This window comes from Thalassophryne amazonica, chromosome 2 (genome assembly GCF_902500255.1).
Source record: "Thalassophryne amazonica chromosome 2, fThaAma1.1, whole genome shotgun sequence".
Classification (NCBI taxonomy): Eukaryota; Metazoa; Chordata; class Actinopteri; order Batrachoidiformes; family Batrachoididae; genus Thalassophryne; species Thalassophryne amazonica.
Window position 1 is genome coordinate 77,020,261 of NC_047104.1, and position 16,627 is coordinate 77,036,887.

Consider the following 16,627-nt stretch of genomic DNA (forward strand, 5'->3'; position numbering starts at 1 on the left):
GCTCTGTCTCCTGGTCAGCTTTGGCCGTCTGTGTGAAGCCGTGGACCACATCTTCCCGATCCTAGTCCAGGATGGAGCTGTACACTTCCCCTCCTCTGACACTTTTGGCCAGTGGACCTACTGCAGCAAACAGCTTCCTGATGGCAACAACCAGGAAGATGACCCACAGCCACTTCAGCCAAACTAAGAAAATTCCACTTCGATCATGGTTTTCTCCATTGTGTGCCAGCCCAGTTTTAGAGATCAGCCTCGAAGCACCCCACACCGTCTTGGGTAACCTAACAAACGAAATCACAAGAACATCTTTTGGGTTGGGACAACAACTCAAAGCAGAAATAGGTAAAGTTTTGACATCTGATGTACAAAGCATCGCTGTGAATGTAAAGCCTGATCAACACCCTATGCATGAATTCATGAGGTGGACTCATAGACGATATATATACTGGACAAACCTTCCATGATGTAAACCACTGCATTTTTGAAGAGTGGTTTTGAAGTTCAAATAGTGTAGCTCTGGATGTTGACAGTGCTTCCTGTAACTCCCGGCCAACCCACAAATAGGTAAAGCATGAGCAAGACCTGGGTAGAACAAATGAAGTTCATGCAAGGTTCAGGTGTTTTATTAGTTCCATAGTTACCTCAGTAACTATGGAGTAACAGTGGAGCTAGTGTCAGCAAGCGACCAATACCTGCTAACAGCAGTAACGCTGCTAATGTACAAATTACATAACACAAAAATTTCACCCCATGAAAATACTGGAGCAGAGACTTCTCTGATTGTCCATTAGTAACATTAACCACACAGGAAACCATATTAACTCAGATATTTGTGATAAAATGCTTTGAAAGGACAAACACATTTTGTCCACAACAACTAGCAGTCACTCTCTGCTAGCGGGGTCTGGACTCAGCTGGCAGGTGGATAGAAGCTGTCACTCAAGACCCTTAATTATGCATTGCTTTATGGCCTAAAATATCTGAAACATGTTATTTAAAAAAAAAAATCACCACCCATACAGCTATACATACCAAAATTTCTGTTTGTTTCTGCTCTAAATTTGCAGATTTTCACATTGGACACCTTGTGATTCCTGTGGTTTCCAGTGTTGAGCATTAATTATCTTCATGGAAGTCAGCCAGATTTTAGGGTCCTGGGGCCTCATGTACAAAGCATGCCTACATGCAAAAATGTGGCGTACGTCCTTCTCCACACTAACATTCAGATGTATCAAAAGTGGACATGTACAGTGAGCCACGCAAAAATCATGCCTGGTGTACCACGTTTCTACAGCGATTGGTCTACTTGCGACACGTACAGGTTAATAGTGTGCAAACAAGAAGTTGCCAGAGTGATGTGCACATTAGAGACACACTTATGAGCAATTAACACCCACGTTTGCACTTATATGGGTGGATATATAAGCATGCACAAAGTGATGTGTAAAATGGCACAAACAATGGCTGCGTTAGCGTTTTTAGAGGACCTTGCAAATGGTGCAATTCGACGTGAGCGAGTATTCATGGAATGTGAGGATTTACTTGCAAATGGAAATAAGCTGATTTCGTGTACCAAGGCCACTATTACTGGTGTTGCGTATAGAATTGTGGCCGGCCTGGGGTGCAATACGGCAAAAACCCAGGGGCTGTCTGTGCCCACACAGCTACTGACCAGGTTGGACTTCCTGGCAACAGGGACATTTCAGTGTGAGCTGGTCGATCAGTCAGGCGTATGCCAGTCAACCTTGAGCTGAGCTATGCCAGCTTTGTGGAACAGAATCATCTGAATGTCATCCAAGTACATCACATTCCAACATTAAAGCGCCATTTGCAGCGAGAGCCGGTTTCCCTAATGTAATTGGAGCTGTTGACTGCACACACATTAGTATAAAAGCGCCATCACGTGATGAATTTGTTTTTGTTATTGGGAAACCTTTTCATTCCATCAATGTTCAAATCATATGTGATGCACAAATGCATCTAACTAACAGCGTGGTTGTGCTGCAGCCCAGTCTCACGCTTTTTTTTCCATGCTTCCATCACGAAATGAGTGACATTTCCATGACGCGGTTTTGTTAATTTTACTATTTCTAACCCTAATCCTTTCTCCTAACCCTAACCATACTGTAACTGTCTCCCTAACCATAACCCCCCAGACTCTCCCCCTGTGTCACCCTGCATTTTGTGCCCCCATCTGGCATGTGCACGATGAGGAAATAGCTTATTTTATTTTAACTTCATTTTAGGAAGTTAATATGTGCAAAAATGAGTTTTGTCTTATGTGTCCTTAAGATGACTAAGGATGCAAAAACTCATAAATCAGTATTTTGGGGGAAAAAATATTTTTTTCAGAGCGCTTACAGAAATCACATACTGCATATTTGTCATGTCAAACTTTTCCAGGTTGACTATACCAGTGGATCACAAGTTGCTCAGTTATATTTCAAACCTAAATTGATGCACCAGTTATGTAATCTGTCCACCAGACAGAGCCGTCATTCAGAATGTTTGGGAAAGGTTTTGTGTTTTTCTATGTGGGAACGTCCAAAACACACGGCTGTTGTAATTATTTCATGTACAGTTAATAGAGAATTAGCACTTACACCAGTAACAACAGTACAGCATGTGACACTACATGAGAATGTTGTGCATGTTGTCACTCTGGTCATTCTGTGTTAACCCGCTCCAGTGGTTTGACTGCGCCACTGTGAAAAATGTCGTTTCAGCACATTCTCAAGTTAGTGTTCAGTGAATATATTTGATATAAATGCAAGTTTTTTGTTTTTCTTACACATTACTACCTCCACTAAGGTGATGTTTTCATCACAATTTGTCGGTTGGTCGGTTTGTCAGCAAGAATAAACAAAAACTACCAAGCTACATTTCTTGAGATGTCTAGGTCATAAATTAATGCAGAAAAAGAAGACTGAGTTCACAATGCTTTTTACAGGGATTAAAGTTCTCCATCGTGACGACGGATTTCCGTCAATTGGGCTGTAAAAAGGCGGGGCTCATGCTTACACAAAGTCGTAGCTGGACACAAGATATAAAATTTACTGCATCCATGGGACACATGCATGCCATGTTCAAAACATTAAAAAAAAAAGATCTTTAGAATAACATCTGTTTTTTTACTTGTTTTTTTTTTCTGCTTGAGTGATTCCCTGCGTCTGTTCCTCTGTCCTCTGTGCACTCCGCCGGAGGGAGGGGGAGCGAGGGGTGGTGGGTCAGCCTGCTGGTGTGTTTGTGTCACAGCGCTGTAATGACGCAGCAAGCAGAGCAGAGTACAGAGTTTTACAAACATATTTCTAAACTTTTCTTTCAAAGTCTGCCCTGAGTGTCTCTGTGAGTGTCCTCGCTCTGGTTAAACTTAAAACAGTTAGCATGAACAAAAAAAAATTAAATTAAAAAAATACACCTAAAATTTCTTTCTGAGGACAGTATGATGTGAAATCCTCTAATAAAACCTTATTACCTCTCAATCATGTTGCGTTTTTCACATAAATGCACAAATTCTTGATTGTTTCTGCTCACAGACTGCAAACCAGGGGTGAGATGGAGATTGATTAAAGGCCCACATTTTTCATACTACTGCTACTTATAATAATAATAATTGCAACAACTGAAATATTTAAATCAGTATTACTCTGGAGCTAATTTTTACTGTAGCTCTGGACTAAGTTTAATTGATAAGCCATGTAAAAATAAGTTTACTTATTTTAACTTTTCTGCATAACTAAAGTGGGATATGAAGCAATATATTTTTATAAAGTAATGTCTAAGCTCGGGCTTTACTGGGTCTGTTTCAGGTTCGAGTTTTAAAATCAGATTAGTTAGGATGAGGGAAGCCAAAAATATGAAAATGATTTTGGCTCCTGTAATAATCTTATTTTACATAATCTTAACAAACATACGAGGTCTGCGAGAAAAATAATGTACCTTTTAATTTTTTTCAAAAACTATATGGATTTGAATCACGTGCGATTACATCAGCCAACCTTGAACCCTCGTGCGCATGCGTGAGTTTTTTCACGCCGGTTGGTTACGTCATTCGCCTGTGGGCAGGCTTTGAGTGAGGAGTGGTCCACCCCCCTCATCGGAATTCCTTTGTCTGACTTCTTCCTGAGAGACTGGCGCTTTGCTTTATCAAAATTTTTTCAGAACCTGTGAGGCAGATCGAAGTGGACACCATTCGAGAAATTCAGCTGGTTTTCGGTGAAAATTTTAACGGCTGATGAGAGATTATGGAGTCTTACTGTCGCTTTAAGGACTTCCCACAGAGTGGGACGTAGCGCAGCGCTCCGAGGCGCCGTCGTCAGCCTGTTTCGAGCTGAAAACCTCCAAGTTTAAGCCTCTGTTGACCCAGGACGTCGTGAGAGAACAGAGAAGTTTCAGAAGAGCTCGGGATCAGCAGTTTATCCGGACATTCCACTGTTAAAGGAGATTTTGTAATGAACGACGTGATTGGCGCGTCGGTAGGCAGCCGGTGCGGCGCGCCGCCACAGGAAAAAAGCCTCTGTGTTGATAACCATTTGTAAAAACCAGGCGGCTTTTGATGGCTTTCAGTAGAGTGAGTATCTGAGAAATTGTTTAACAGCTGGACATGTTCCAACTTGTCCTTAAGGCTTCCAATGAAGTGTTTTTCCTGTGGCAGCGTGCCGCGCCGGCTGCCTACCGACGCGCCAATCTGTCCGCACGTCTTTCATTACAAAATCTCCTTTAACAGTGGAATGTCCGGATAAACTGCTGATTCCGACCTCTTCTGAAAGTTCTCTGTTCTCTCACGACGTCCTGGGTCAACAGAGGCTTAAATTTGGGGTTTTCAGCTCGAAACAGGCTGACGACGGCGCCTCAGAGCGCGGCGCGACGTCCTGCTCTGTGGAAAGTCCTTAAAGTGACAGTAAGACTCCATAATCTCTCATCAGCCGTTAAAATTTTCACCAAAAACCAGCTGAATTTCTCGAATGGTGTCCACTTCGATCTGCCTCACAGGTTTTGAAAAAATTCTGATAAAGCAAAGCGCCAGTCTCTCAGGAAGAAGTCAGACAAAGGAATTCCGACGAGGGGGGTGGACCTCTCCTCACTCAAAGCCTGCCCACAGGCGAATGACGTAACCGACAGCCGTGAAAAAACACTCGCATGCCCACGAGGGTTCAAGCTTGTCTGATGTAATTGCACGTAATTCAAATCCATATAGTTTTTGAAAAAATAAAAAGGTCCACTACTTTTCTCACAGACCTCGTACATGTAGGTTGTGATAGCAATTTTGGTTAAAGGCAAAGAAAAGGTGAAAATGTTTAATATATATATATATATATATATATATATATATATATATATATACATACACACAAATGCAGCACACAATAAGTAGTACAACTAAATTGGGGTGGGGGGATTAGGGTGAGAAAATAATTACAAAAAAAAAAAAAAACCCTGCAGAATGCATTCCTAGACATCAAAACCCCAAAATTTTCAGGAGGCCTTGAGTGGCCACCAGACTCCATGCCAACAAATGTGTCTCAATTTAAGAGTGTGTTACTGCTTATTAATGCACTCAACAGGAATGCAGTCGAAGTATTTTTTTATTGTTTTAACCTTGTTATTTCATGGATTTTTACTTTATATGGATGCAGCTTGTGGTTACTTTATTATCATTATTATTGTTGTTGTAGTAATCTTTTTTAAAATCTATAATTGTACTTCGGATGTTTTTCACAGGTTTGCAGAGTATAGTAATTTATCTTGACATGTCTTTCACAGTTAATCAGTTGTCAAATAATTGATTAATTAAATAAACCCTTCAGCATTAAGGTGCTTATGATTACAAAAAATTATATAATTTTTTTTGTTGTTTGTACAGTGATTATAAATTTATTTACATTATTTATACAATGAAGTGAACTGTTTCATGATCTAATCTTTATAAAAAAAAACAAAAAAACTAAAACAAAACAAAATGCATACTATTGGTGCTTAAACTAAAAAAAAAAAAAAAAAAAACATTTCCCTCACTAAATAGAACAATGCAGAGTATTTTCACAAAGTTGAGATTTTTTTTATTGCCTTTGTCCTGATGAAGTGGTATATTGTACCCCAAAATAATTTTGTTTTAAAAATTAATGCCTTTTCTCCCTCACGTGACACTAAACATTTACATCCTCACATGAAGTGGAAACTAACAGTATGTTTTAAAATTTGCACTCCCATAACTAGTATTGCTAATACAAAATGTCAGGCTTGAATGCAACTTCAAGTGCATAACATGTTGCACTACAGCTACAAGAAGCACAATATATTGCCATTCTACAAAATTTATTGCCCAACACCTTCCTATCACCCTCCAGATTCATCTGAAAGGTCCTTTAACATGTTGTTAGGTGAACTATTTCACTCCAGATTTTTAAACACCTTCACAGTGTCAAAATGTTTTTATTAAATTGTTAAATTAATGTGTTATGTCACCACTGAATTCAAACCGCTAAAATACTGTTAATAATGTATCTGATTGAATCTGAGAGTGTGTATTATACTGTGTGTACAGTGCATCCAGAAAGTATTCACGGTACTTCACTTTTTCCGCATTTTGTTATACAGCCTTATTCCAAAATGGATTAAATTATTTTTTTCCTCCACATTCTACACACAATACCCCATAATGACAACATGAAAAAGTTAGTTTTTTGTGATTTTTGCAAATTTATTAAAAATTAAAATAAAACTAAGAAATCACATGTGCATAAGTATTCACAGCCTTTGCCATGAAGCTCAAAATTGAGCTCAGGTGCATCCTGTTTCCATGGATCATCCTTGAGATTTTTTCTACAGCTTAATTGGAGTCCACCTGGGGTAAATTCAGTTGATTAGACATGATTTTCTAAAGGTACACACCTGTGTACATATAAGGTCCCACAGTTGACAGTGCATGTCAGAACACAAACCAAGCATGAAGTCAAAGGAACTGCCTGGAGACCTTCAAGACAGGATTGTCTTGAGGCACAAATCTGGGGAAGGGTACAGAAACATTTCTGCTTCTTTGAAGATTCCAGTGAGTATAGTGAGCGTCATCTGTAAATGGAGGAAGTTTGGATCCACCAGGACTCTTCCTACAGCTGGTCACCCATCTAAACTGAGGCATCAAGGGAGAAGGACCTTAGTTAGGGAGCTGACCAAGAACCCGATGGTCACTCTGTTAGAGCTCCTGCATTCCTCTGTGGAGAGAGGAGAATTTTCCAGAAAGTCTTTCACCTCTGCAGAAATCCATCAACCAAGCCAGTATGGTGCAGTGGCCAGACTGCTTAGTAAAAGGCACATGGCAGCTCACCTGAAGTTTGCCAAAAGGCACCTGAAGGATTCCTTGCCGTAAATGCCAGACATTATGTTTGTAGTGAAACAGGTCCCATCCCTACAGTGAAGTGAAGCATGGTGGTGGCAGCATCATGCTGTGGGCGTGTTTTTCAGCAGCGGGAACTGGAAGACTAGTCAGGCTTGAGGGAAAGATGAATGCAGCAATGCAGAGACATCCTGGATAAAAACCTGCTCCAGAGCGCTCTTGACCTCAGACTGGGGTGACTGTTCATCTTTCAGCAAGACAACCCAAAGCACACAGTCAAGATATCAAAGGAGTGATTTCAGGACTGTGAAAAGTGCTAAAAGTGAAGCGCTTTGAATACTTTCCGGATGCACCATATATTGCGTGTCCAAAAGGAAAACTAACTAAGAGATGTGGTGTGTGTGCATGCTGATGTCTTGTTACTGTATGTATGTTTACACTACCGTCTAGTCACTGTGATAATGTTACAGAAACACAAAATGTATGATGTTATTTCCTTGTCTCTTAATTCTGAGATTTCTCTCAAAATGCAAGATAATGATTTCAGTGTTTTGAAAATATTCATGTCATGGGGAAAAAACAAACATTGGATTGTAACCTGGCATTAGTTTCATATATTCATTTCTGTTTTTACCTGTATGTGAAGCTTTGACATCACATGCCGATCTGGTTTTGTAATGCAAACGGAATTGCAGCCAAAGTCATCTGTACCTTCAGTCGGAGCTTCATCATGTTAATGCCATTTAAGGCTAATAATTGAAAGATCACTTTTGCATATTTCTGAAATAAAATTTTTAAATGTGGTAGTCAAGTATAAGCTTACTGTAGGTTCCTATTTAATGAATGCATCACACTTCTATTGTTTGATTTGATTTTTTTTTTCTTTACGAAATAATCTTTTGGTGAATGTAGGTTTTTTTTTTTCTTTCCGTGAAAGATTTACTAAGACTAATTATGCAGTCTGTCTATGTTAACATCAATGGTGAAGCTGACTTTTAGTGTAGTTTCAACAAGTCTGTACAGTGATCCCATTTTTTTTCAATAAAGTCCAATTGAAATTCCATTGTGTCGTGTTCTGTTCAGTGCATTTCCTGCTTTGAACCTAAATGTTTTAATAACAATACAGAGAAACAAACAAACAAAAACAAAATAATAAATTATCAGCACACAGGCTGCTACATTATTTCTGATTATATTTATCTGCGACAGCTCTCTCTCACACACACACACACACACACACACCTATTTGACCTGAGCAAATTAAGGTCCTTTGACACCTTGCTTTTTTTGTACAGCCCCAATTCCAATTAAGTTGGGATGTTGTCTGAAATGTGAATAAAAACAATACAATGATTTGCAAATCCCCTTCAACCTATATTCAATTGAAGACACCACAAAGACATGATATTTAATGTTCAAAGTGGTAGACTTTTTTGCTTTTGTGCAAATATTTGCTCATTTTGAAATGGATGCCTGCAACACATTTCAAAAAAGCTGGGACGGGCAATAAAAAACTGGGAAAGTTGATGAATGCTCAAAGAACACCTGTTTGAAACATTCACAGGTTAAATGAAAACAGGTGAGTGTTATGATTGGGTATAAAAGGAGCATCCCCAAAAGTCAGGATGGATCACCACTTTGTGAACAACTGCATGAAAAAAATAGTCCAACAGTTTAAGAACAATGTTTCTCAATGTTCAGTTGCAAGGAATTTAAGGATTCCATCATCTACAGTCCATAATATGATCAGAAGATTCATAGAATCTGGAGAACTTTCTTCACGGAAGCGGCAAGGCCGAAAACCAACATTGAATGCCCGTGACCTTCGATCCCTCAGGCAGCACTGCATTAAACACCAACTTCAATGTGTAAAGGAGCTTACTGTGTGGGCTCAGGAACACTTCAGAAAACCATTGTCAGTTAACACAGTTTGTTGCTACATCTACAAGTTAAAACTCTACCATGCAAAGTGAAAGCCATACATCAACAACATCCAGAAAGGCCACCGCCTTCTCTGGGCCCGAGCTCATTTGAAATGGACAGACATGTTTGCTGTGGTCTGATGAGTCCACATTTCAAATTGTTTTTGGAAATCACGGACGTCGTGTCCTCTGGACAAAAGAGGAAAAAGACCATCCAGATTGTTACCAGCACAAAGTTCAAAAGCCAGCATCTGTGATGGTATGGAGGTGTGTTAGTGGCCATGGCATGGGCAACTTACACATTGGTGATGGCACCGTCAATGGTGAAAGGTACATCCAGGTTTTGGAGCAACACATGCTGCCATCCAAGCAATGTCTTTTTCAGGGACGTCCCTACTTATTTCAGCAAGACAATACCAAACCACATTCTGCATGTGTTACAACAGCGTGGCTTCATAGTAAAAGAGTGCGGCTACTAGACTGGCCTGCCTGTGCCGTGGTCAGCCTGTTTCGAGCTGAAAACTTCCAAATTTAAGCCTCTGTTGACCCAGGACATCGTGAGAGAACAGAGAAGTTTCAGAAGAGGTTTATCCGGACATTCCACTGTTAAAGGAGATTTTGTAATTTTGTAATTTAACTGTTGACAGCACTGTAACAGTAAAACTTGCAATTTCTAACCTACATTGTTTATAAATGTAACTATTAAATTCTTTCTAACATTTTTCTAACATTTAAATTCTCTCTAAACATTTTAGTTGTCAAAATTATTATTATTATAAGTAGTATTAGTAGTTGTAGTAAAAAAAAAAAAGGCATCAAAAGTGGACCTTTAATGTAGGGGTGTTGTGGGGGGGCACATCCCTGCCCCACGCCCCCATTCCATCTGGATTCGCCCCTGCTTTGGCATTTGAGCACAAAGAATGGATAACATTTATTTATGCAGAAAACATGACCAGATTTACAGGTAAGAAATTTTTATTGTGTTTTCACATCATGTGGTCCTCAGAAAGAGAGTTTAGGTGCATTTGAGTGGAAAATAGTGTTAGTCGCGGAGGATCAGCTGTTTTAGCGAGCAGATATATGGAGCGGCTCAGCTCAGAATTCTAAATAAAGGAGAAAAAAAGCATAAAAATGTCTCAGTGCAGGTGTGCTGTTGTCACCGTGCTTTAAGAGGTGAGGACGAGTCGTAGCTGCTGCAGAAAACCGCGGATGAAAAGCTCACAGCTCGCTTAAAGTGTGCAGTTCAGTCGAACCCCGACCCCCTGCCCACAGACCAAGTTTAATGCTGCTATCGACCCACAATGCAAAAATAATAGCAACGCACAGTGACTTTGAGAAGTAACTTTAATCTCATTACTGATTTGGAAAGATTAACGCGTTAGATAACTCATTACTAAAAAAAGTGGTTAGATTAGAGTAACCCCATCACTGCTCATCCCAAATACAACAGAACCGAACAATTGCAACACACTGTGTATGACGGGACATGTAGTCCCTTGTTTCACTTCATGTCTTATAAACATGTAGGTCCATGTTCTGAGCTGAGTGATGAATGATATCAATCGGTCGTACTATTGTCCTGCGCCTGCATTTCACTGTGCAGGCCATACATGTGCGGAGGACATAGGGGAAAGACGCTGCTGACGAGGGGGTGACTCAGCAGGGCACACAGGATGAAACAGACACTGATCAACTGCAGACCTCCCACAGCAAGGACAAAGGCAAGGGCAGACAGAGGTCAGCGACCCCACCCACCACAAGTGCTGCACATTGAGCACAAGGTAGCACTTTCTGAAATAAGTGCTTTTAACCTGCAGAGGGAAATGTAGTACACATCATGTTACTTATGTCATGTTAATTGTCTATGTGTGAAACAGCGATTGCGGCAGCCCAGGGAACTGGTGAAGAACATCAGTCAGCCACCCATAGCCTCTGCACAAACAGAGAGTCCTAGAGTCCTGCTGCTACCTGGAGACTGAGCTGCTGCTGGCACCGGAGTCATCATGGGCCCATGTCAGTGTGTTTAACAATTCAGTTTGTACAACAGCATAAATCTGCTCAGCCCCACAGTCTGCAGCCCCTGCCACAGCAGTCATATCATGGGTCAGTATTCATGATAATATCAACATGTGAAGTAAATATATGCTTCAATATGTACAGTTGTGCTCAAATGTTTACATACCCTGGCAGAATATTTGATTTTTTTTTCCCATTTTTCAGAGAATATGAATGATGGCACAGAAACATTTTTTCACTCATGGTTAGTGGTTGGGTGAAGCCATTTATTGTCAAACAACTGTTTACTCTTTTTAAGTCATAATGACAACAGAAGCTACCCAAATTACCCTGATCAAAAGTTTACATAGCCCTGTTTTTAATACCGTGTATTGTCCCCTTTAATATCAATGACAGCTTGGAGTCTTTTGTGGTCATTTTGGACGAGGCTCTCTGATGGTAAAACTGCCACTGAATATGTTTCGGACTTTATTTACATCAATTACAAAGAAATACAAACAGTATGACACTCTATGGTAAATATCTGTGGAGTAGACAGTTCTCAAGAAATGAGTGACTGTGCAAGAAGAGTGAAGAAAGACACCCAGACATCCCAGAAGAAGTTATAGGATTATGTGGCTGTGATTGGAGAAATTGTGCACAGTGCAGATTCTGCATTTTGTATCCCAGCAGTGGTGGGCACAGTTCCGATAATCCGATAAAAGATAATTATCGAAGATAATGTTTTCATTATTGGATTATCTTTTTAGATAGCTTTAAAAACCATTATCAGACTAATTATCTTCCGATAATTTTTTGTCCGACCGATAATGTAGTAAACAAAGCTGAACAGTGGCAAACACTTTTAAAATTTAAAATCAGTTGAGCACCTAGCTGTTAAAAATTTCTTAACAGATGTATAGTTCCACTCTCTGCAAACAGAAGAGAGCTGCTTCCAGGAGAAACCACTCTATCCTCTGCAAGCAAAGGAGAACAGGTCACCAAAAAAATAAATAAATAAATAATAATAATAAAATAATTTCCTTTAACATCATACTGATACCTGGCAATATCACCCAAGTCATCCAGAGGCATACATTTTTAGCTTATGGTTCAAATTTTAACCAAACTAATTTTGGACAAGTTATTTAAAATTACTGGCATGTCTGAAGTTTTATAAAGTGAAAATATCAGATATATGTTTTAGTTTTAAAGTAATGTGCTAATTTTTAAGGTTTTAGTGAGCACATGCTGTGCCCAGCAGTGCATTATGGGTAGGATAGGGTAATCTCAGTACGTTCACGACAGGACAAATGCATTTCAGACACTCTGATCAGGCTCCACGGACAACATCATTAAACTCTAGTGCCTAAAACTCTTGTTAATATATTCTCTGAGTTTATAGACATTGTTATTGTATTTGCATTTGTTAAATTCTACGCATCTTAAATGTAGCAGACACGGATTATCTGGAATTTTGTTTTGGCAAGTTTTCAAGGTCTCTACTGCCATCTACTGGCCAGTAGTGTTCATGGCAGTTCATGGCAGTATTCATCCTGAAGCTGAGCAGACACTGTATGATATTTTTAATCACTGTACTCGGTTTCAGTTCAAACTGTACAACAGAACCGCACAGTGTAAAAGTTCAGAGCGCCCGATTTATGTTCTCACACACACTACATTCAAAAACCACACATTGAACTCATGTTTCCAGAAGCAAAACGTAAGCTTTTTTTTTCAAAAACTCTTGATGGGAGACATCAAAGTTTAAAAACAAAACAACAAAAATAATTACAAGACAGCTCTGCGGTGTTTGCACATGCGCAGTGCGAGCGGTTGGATGCTTGTTGCTCTTCAGCAGCAGGCTACCCTCACGACGGCCGACCAGAATATCAAACAGGTTTGATTTTCATCTGACCATATGATCGGCGATGAAGAGGTGGTCGTGAGATGTTACACGCAGCTTCTTACTCCATGTACACTACACGATGCAGGACGCGCGATTAACCTGAAACTCGGTCCAAAAAATTCTCTCACAAATGAAAAATCATCTGAAAAAGGGCCAAAACTCGCACAGTGTAAACTAAAGCCAACATTTATGTGTCAAGACAATATTGAGTACACGTTTTACAACATCATAAAACGTGTGCACATCATAAACCGTGCACACGGTACTAATAAAATGAGCGCACATTCTCTCCACATGCAAAACATTTTGCGATGACACTTCCAGGGCTCTGTAAAAATGTCTGTTTTTACAAATAAAAAATGGAATATTTTACAAAAGCACATTTATCTGTAAGCACGAACACACGACACACGTCACATTAACGTGTTGGTTTACATAATGAATAACTGAACCAATCAGCAGAGGCACTTTTACCCAGAATCCTTTGCGATCTGTCTGTGTCTGTTACAAAACCTCAGAATTAGTGCATTATTCAACATTAAAAGATATATGTTATATTTTAACTTTGTACAAATGACAGAATTTACATTAATGGAGTTATTCTATCAGTATTTACACCAAACCATCAAGTCACCATGACTTTATTTTCCAAGACCTCCGCCTGACCGGAGCATTGTGATTGATAGAGAGCTGGCTTTGTGGCTGCTCTCAGGGTGCTTCTGTGCTGGAAACCGTGTAGTAAACAAGAGCAGGATGTTCAAACATAGAAGTGCGGGCTCATTGTTTGGATCTGTTGTCACTTTTGATGCTTCCAAAAGCGATTGTGGTGTTAAAACTCAAATTCAGCTTGTTAGTAGTTACAAATGTACCAGAGACAATACTGGAATTCATTGGTTATCTGTAACTTCCGATACATTTTTGGGTGGTTTATCGGTTTATCTTTATCAAAAATAACTTTTCAGTTATCTGATTATCTGTTATCAAAGTTAATTTTTTGGTTATCTGTGCCCACCACTGATCCCCAGTTATACAGCTTCATGATGAAGTGGTATAGAGGAGGATTTTCTTAAAAAGACCTGAACGTTTAGCTACAAATTGCCAGATGGTACATCTGAGATGCAAGCCTGGATTTGATCTGTTTTGGTGAAAGAAAATCCTTCTCTGCTCCTCTATGAAGCGAAGAGTGGTAATGCAATATTTTTCCTTGAATACATGAGCATTGCACCTTCATGAATTTGCAAAGTCAGAGTCTGTGAAAGTCAGAGCTGCATTACAAATATCACATGCAGAAGATTTATTTTTACATACCTGTTTGCCAAAAGGCCAGAGGCATTCTCCATAATTCTGCGGGCCCTGAACAATCTGTAATTGAAAATGTGCTATGACACTGAGGTTCCTTTATAAGTGTGGCTTCATCAGCCAGGCTCTGAGTGCAAAAGTGTCATCACCAGTATTGAGATAGGGCACACGTGTATCCCCACCTGGCAGGGGTTCAGCAGCTGGCAATACAGCTTTGCCCTACTGTTCTACTGTATTATGGCGAGCTTTCCCACGTTGTTTGTGTTGTTGTACTCCCTGGTTACCGAACCTTGCTTTGCCTTCTGGGCTTGGAGTTTTTGCCTGCCCCTCTGACACTGGTGCCTGGTCGGACTGCCTTCTTCGTTTTGAATCCCTGCTTGTTTTCTGGATTGTCCCCTGCACCTAATCTCCAACAGGTCTGTTTGCCATGTGTCACACTGTGTGCATTACCTACTGTATTGTGTGGTTCTGAATGAACAGTATTTTCACGTACGTGCATGTTTCCCTGTGAAGGGGTCCTGGGTTGTGCTTAAAATGTTACAGATAGCACCCATGTCAGTATGGGTGCAGTGGTGGGACTATGGCACGCTGGTGGCCATCCTTGAATAAGTGTAGCCACAGTGTCCAACAGGAACTTTGAGATATGCTTGTTATGCCATTTTTGCTCTAGACATCCAGACTTATGCTTGAGGCCACGCAAATGATCATTGAACCATGGCAAGTATGCTTTGGGGAAGTGTGATTTGAGAGTGGGTGGAGCAGTCTTGTCCGTTAGGCTCATAAGTGCTGAATTTAAGATGCCCGCACGGCTATTCACTGAATGATCATGTCTAGAAAGTGATGCTAAGATATCAGGCAGTCTGGCTCTAAGTTCATTTGTGGTTGCAGAGTTGATGCGACGCTGAGATGAAGAATAAGTATCTATTGGAATTAAAAGTTGATGTTCGCCAAACTTGGGATCTTTGGCTCTGACATTGATTAATGACCTTTAAATTTTGGCATGGCTAAATAAGTTTGTTACATTTTTGACTGCAGTACCAGGAAAATTTCTTTCTTTAAGCTTCAATGACTATCAATACAATCACTGGAATAATTAGTCTATTTCACTTGGACTTTATACCACACTGTCTGTTCAATTATCCCACTAATATGAACAAGGATTTAAATATGCTTGTTTGGTTGAAACACTTCTGTTATAACATATCATGTCAATTATGCCTTGTGTTGTGCTTTTTTGTTTTGCCTTATTAAAATCGCCATATCAGATGGTCACCCCGCTGTCTGGTCTGCTTGAAGTTTCTTCCAATATTAAAAAAAAACACTGAGGTACGTAATTATTCCTTAGTAGTGTCACCAAGGTGCTTGCTCACGGGGGTAGGAAAGGTACACTGTACTTGTGCATAGCACATTTAGGAGGCATGCTATGATTTGGTGCTGTGGAAATAAATTTAATTGAAATTCAATTTTAAAAAGGTTTGGAGCTATGTGTTAAACTTTGGCTTGAACTGGTGTTAGGGTCTAATTTAGGGGCAGAGCCAGCACATTTTTGATGTTTTTTTTTTTTTCTCCCAAGATTTTGGTGAAAATACTGCCCCTTGTCTGGTACACATACCCTAACATGTACGCCTGAAGCCAGGAAATTTTACAAGGCTTTGAAAAAATTAACACAAAATGCATTTTGGGCCTTGGTAGTGGTATGAACTCAAATGAGTGTTGTTCTGGTATTGATGCTGGATTAATTTTATTTCTAGTGGTATTACAACTTTAGATTTTTGCAGTGAAGCAGCGAAAAGAATGGAAATGTCATAACTATTTTTTAAAGTATTAATTTTTTCCTCACTTTTTTAAGGTTGTTCACTCATTAGTGCTCTCTTTCATATTTTTTTTGTCTCCATCTTCCTATCTCTAGCTTCTCCTCTCAGTTCTTGTCTCCAGATTGAGAGATACAAAGGCAGCATGCAGCTGGGCAGTTGTGAAATCCTCAGAACAGAAAATCTTTCTTTTCTTCCCCCAAAACTCACATTCTTTCTTTGGCCTGAAGCCCCACCCCTTATAACCCCATCCTACAAGAAGCACATTACCCTCCCCTGTGTTTGTGATGAACAGTGGAGAGTTTGACTCACTTTCAAGAGCTGACCATTTATGATTGTTAACACAAAAATCAGGTACGTT

At 39.8% G+C, this 16,627-nt stretch overlaps 2 protein-coding genes across 7 annotated transcripts in view; both read left to right on the forward strand.

The window, feature by feature from the left end:
* lpin1 (lipin 1) overlaps positions 1-4,015 on the forward strand; it is an 85,148-nt gene extending 81,133 nt beyond the window's left edge. For all 5 annotated transcript variants that reach the window (XM_034188135.1, XM_034188151.1, XM_034188144.1 and 2 more), the window contains one exon: positions 19-4,015. In XM_034188135.1, the coding sequence (XP_034044026.1) occupies positions 19-187 (169 nt within the window). In that variant the 3' untranslated portion in view covers positions 188-4,015. The remainder of the gene's footprint in view (positions 1-18) is intronic.
* A 12,438-nt stretch (positions 4,016-16,453) lies between these two features.
* LOC117526144 overlaps positions 16,454-16,627 on the forward strand; it is a 38,630-nt gene continuing 38,456 nt past the window's right edge. Inside the window, exon 1 of one of the 2 annotated variants that reach the window (XM_034188174.1) lies at positions 16,454-16,620. In XM_034188174.1, coding sequence (XP_034044065.1) covers positions 16,598-16,620 — 23 coding nt within the window. In that variant the 5' untranslated portion in view covers positions 16,454-16,597. The remainder of the gene's footprint in view (positions 16,621-16,627) is intronic. The other variant, XM_034188190.1, reaches the window with a different exon arrangement.